We start from the raw sequence: 3,086 nt of genomic DNA on the forward strand, positions 1-3,086 counted from the left end.
GTGGAAGGGGGAACTTGCACACAACACCTGTAAATAGGTAGATACTGCACCATCGTCTTAAGAAGAATCACCCTGCCAACAAAAGAAAGCCACCTATTCATCCAATGACTAACTTTACTTTGAAATTTGTCCAAAATTCCCTACCAATACCCTCTAAGCTGAGATCCAAAAACCAAGGGGACTCCCAAATATAATAGGGGAAGAGCACCAATCTAAAATCTTAAAATCCTAGCAATCTTGTTTTGAATAGGCTGAGAGGTATTGACGAAAAAGATGGAAGATTTTTCATCATTAATAGACTAACCTGAAGCCTTCAGATAAATGTCAAGGGCCCTCCTAAAATTTATGGCTTCACTAACTCTGGCCATGCCCATCAATGCAGTATCATCCACAAATTGGAGATGAGAATAAGAAGGGAGAGAGTCATGCCAACTCCACCCTTGGATAAGGCCCCACCTCACTTGAGATTTGATAAATCTACCAAGACCCTCTGCCAAGGTAATGAATAAATAAGGAGATAAAGGATCCCCTTTCCATAGCCCTCGAGAAGAACTAAACAATCCTAATGGTTCCCCATTTATAATGATAGAAAAGGAAGGGGAAGTCACACAACTCAGAATCCAATTAACCCATTCCTTAGCAAAACCGAACGTTAAAAGAACATTCTGTAAGAATTCCCAAATCACTCTATCATAAGCTTTAGCCATGTCCAGCTTTATGAACATAGCCCTCTCCTTCAAATTAGCCATAGAATGAATGGATTCCATAGCAACCACCATACCATCCAAAAAATTTCTTCCTTCAACAAATCCCCCCTACTATGGGGAGATCAGGGTGTTGAGAAGTGGCTTAAGTCTCTCTGCAATCAGCTTGGTGATGATCTTATAGACAACATTACAAAGAGCAATAGGTCTAAAATGGTTCAACTGATTAGCCCCCTCCTGTTTAGGTATAAGAACCAAAAAAGTAGAATTAATGGACTTGAGCATCTGCTTATTCCTATGAGACTCTTGAACCACCTCAAGGAGATCTAACTTAATAATTTCCTAGAATTCCTTAAAGAACTCAATCGGAAATCCATTAGGGCCTAGAGCCTTACCTTTTTTCATGTTAAACACCACCTTTTCCACTTTAAATAACAAAATAGGATGTAAGAGGGCCTCATTCATCTCCGCAGAGACCAAGTGAGGAATTCCATCCAAAATTGCCCTCTCCTCTGCCCTAGCATCAAGATCCTCCTTAGAAAAGAGATTTGAAAAATAGTTGGCTGCAGCTCTGGAAATGTCAATATTGGAAGAAAGATGAATCCCTTCGAGCGATATCAAGGAGGGTAAAGAATTCCCCTGTCTCCGAGCTTTGACTGATTTATGAAAGAATGCAGTGTTCCTGTCACCCTACTGAAGCCAATCAATACGAGATTTTTTCTTCCAAAAGATCTCCTCACGAAGCTCCCACTCTTCTAATCCTTTAAGAGCCATAGACTTTGCTTCACTTAGATCAAAGGTCCTCCCTTGATCCTGAATCAACCGAGTGATGTTGTCTAAATTGGCCTGAGCAGCTATCCTTTGAGCCTGTAGGTTCCCAAAACATTGTTTATTCCACTTCTTAAGCCTGTACTTAACATGTTAAAACTTCTTACAAAAACTAGACATTGCCGTCCCATGGGCCGGCATCCCCTCATACCACCAATCCATCATAAGATCTTGCAGAGACTAATCTCATAACCACATTAACTAAAATTTAAAAGGATGGTTCTTGGTGACACCATGAGCAGTAGCCGAGACCTTGATAGGCCAATGATCAGAGCCTCTCCAATAAAGAATTTCAAAGTTAGTGATCAGCCTGTTGTTCATCCAATAACAGGAAACCAAGAATCTATTAAGCCTTTCTGAGATAGCCTCCTCACCACACCTCCTACTATTCCATGTAAAGACACCATTAGTTGGCTTCACATCAATGAGATGCAAAGAGTCAATCATATCCCTGAAAAGATTTGCAAAGGGATCCAACCTAGCAACTCCTCCCCGTTTTTCATCTAAGTTAGTAATAGAATTAAAATCACCAGCCAAAATCCATGGAAGAAATGGGTCCATGGCCCAAATGTAGTTAATATGAGCCCATAGATTTAACTTTCTCAAAATATCCGTAGGAGCATAAATATTAGATAGAAGGCACCTTTCCCCAGTCGCCAAGCAGGAAGCAACCAAAGAGAGAGGATCGACTAGAAATCCACCATAAGGGAAGAACTTTTCTTGGGTTCCAGAAGCAAGCAACCCCACCTGAACTATTTCGAACTCCCACCCCTTGCCAATTTCCTTGGGGCCAGATATGCATAGCACAACTGACCAAACCATCCACTGTAAGCTTAGTTTCCTAAATAAAAAGTACATCAGGTAACTGAGATTCAATTAATTTATGAACAACCTTTTGTCTAGGGATGTTTTTCAACCCCCATACATTCCATTACAAAATAATCATTTATGGGGGTGGGTGAAGTGGGAATCAATGGGTCGCACAGACCCAGACTCAACCAAAGTATCCCCCATAATCTTAACCCGCTCTTGATCAGTCTTTCTACCACTCTTAGACGGTTTCTCCAGAGACCCCTTTTTGAAGGATTTCTGCTATAACCCTAAAGTAGGATGGGCTTTGCCACCCTTAGCCATCTTTGCAACCCCCTTGGGAACAGGGGGGTCGAGAACCACCACACTTGAACTCATCAGAACCTATGATCCCTGGGGCTCCTTGGTATCCTGACCCTGAGGAGGTAGATCCATATCAATTTGTACACTCTGAGGATCCTCTGGCAATAGTAACCAATGCTCCCCCATTTCCTCATCTTCCTGAACTTCATCCAAGCCCGTATCCCTAGAAGAAAGCTCAACCAGAATACCTTCATCCTGTACAAGGTCTTCAAGAACATCAAATCTGTTAAAAGTACCATCATTGTGTCTCTCCTGCCAGGTTCTCTTCTTACCCTTGCCTTTGTTCCTAGTTTTGACCTGAGTAAAGCCCTCATCGTCTGTCGGTCCAGTACATACAGGAGCCTTCCCCTTGTCTCCCCTAAGAGGTCCGGGTGCATCCAA

The 3,086-nt window shown here is 42.1% G+C and overlaps 1 protein-coding gene across 1 annotated transcript; it reads right to left on the minus strand.

Moving 5' to 3' along the window:
- Positions 1-1,046: 1,046 nt before the first annotated feature.
- Positions 1,047-2,546, minus strand: LOC149557218 (uncharacterized). Its single transcript, XM_089830155.1, has 4 exons — positions 2,521-2,546; positions 1,912-2,373; positions 1,445-1,611; positions 1,047-1,360 (listed from the first exon to the last, which is right to left on the minus strand). Exons 1-4 carry the CDS (start codon positions 2,544-2,546, stop codon positions 1,047-1,049), a joined length of 969 nt encoding a protein of 322 aa, XP_089686281.1.
- Between the last annotated feature and the right edge of the window lie 540 nt (positions 2,547-3,086).

Source organism: Cupressus sempervirens, chromosome 5 (assembly GCF_028749045.1).
Source record: "Cupressus sempervirens isolate cs-2001-9-10 chromosome 5, ASM2874904v1, whole genome shotgun sequence".
NCBI lineage: Eukaryota > Viridiplantae > Streptophyta > Pinopsida > Cupressales > Cupressaceae > Cupressus > Cupressus sempervirens.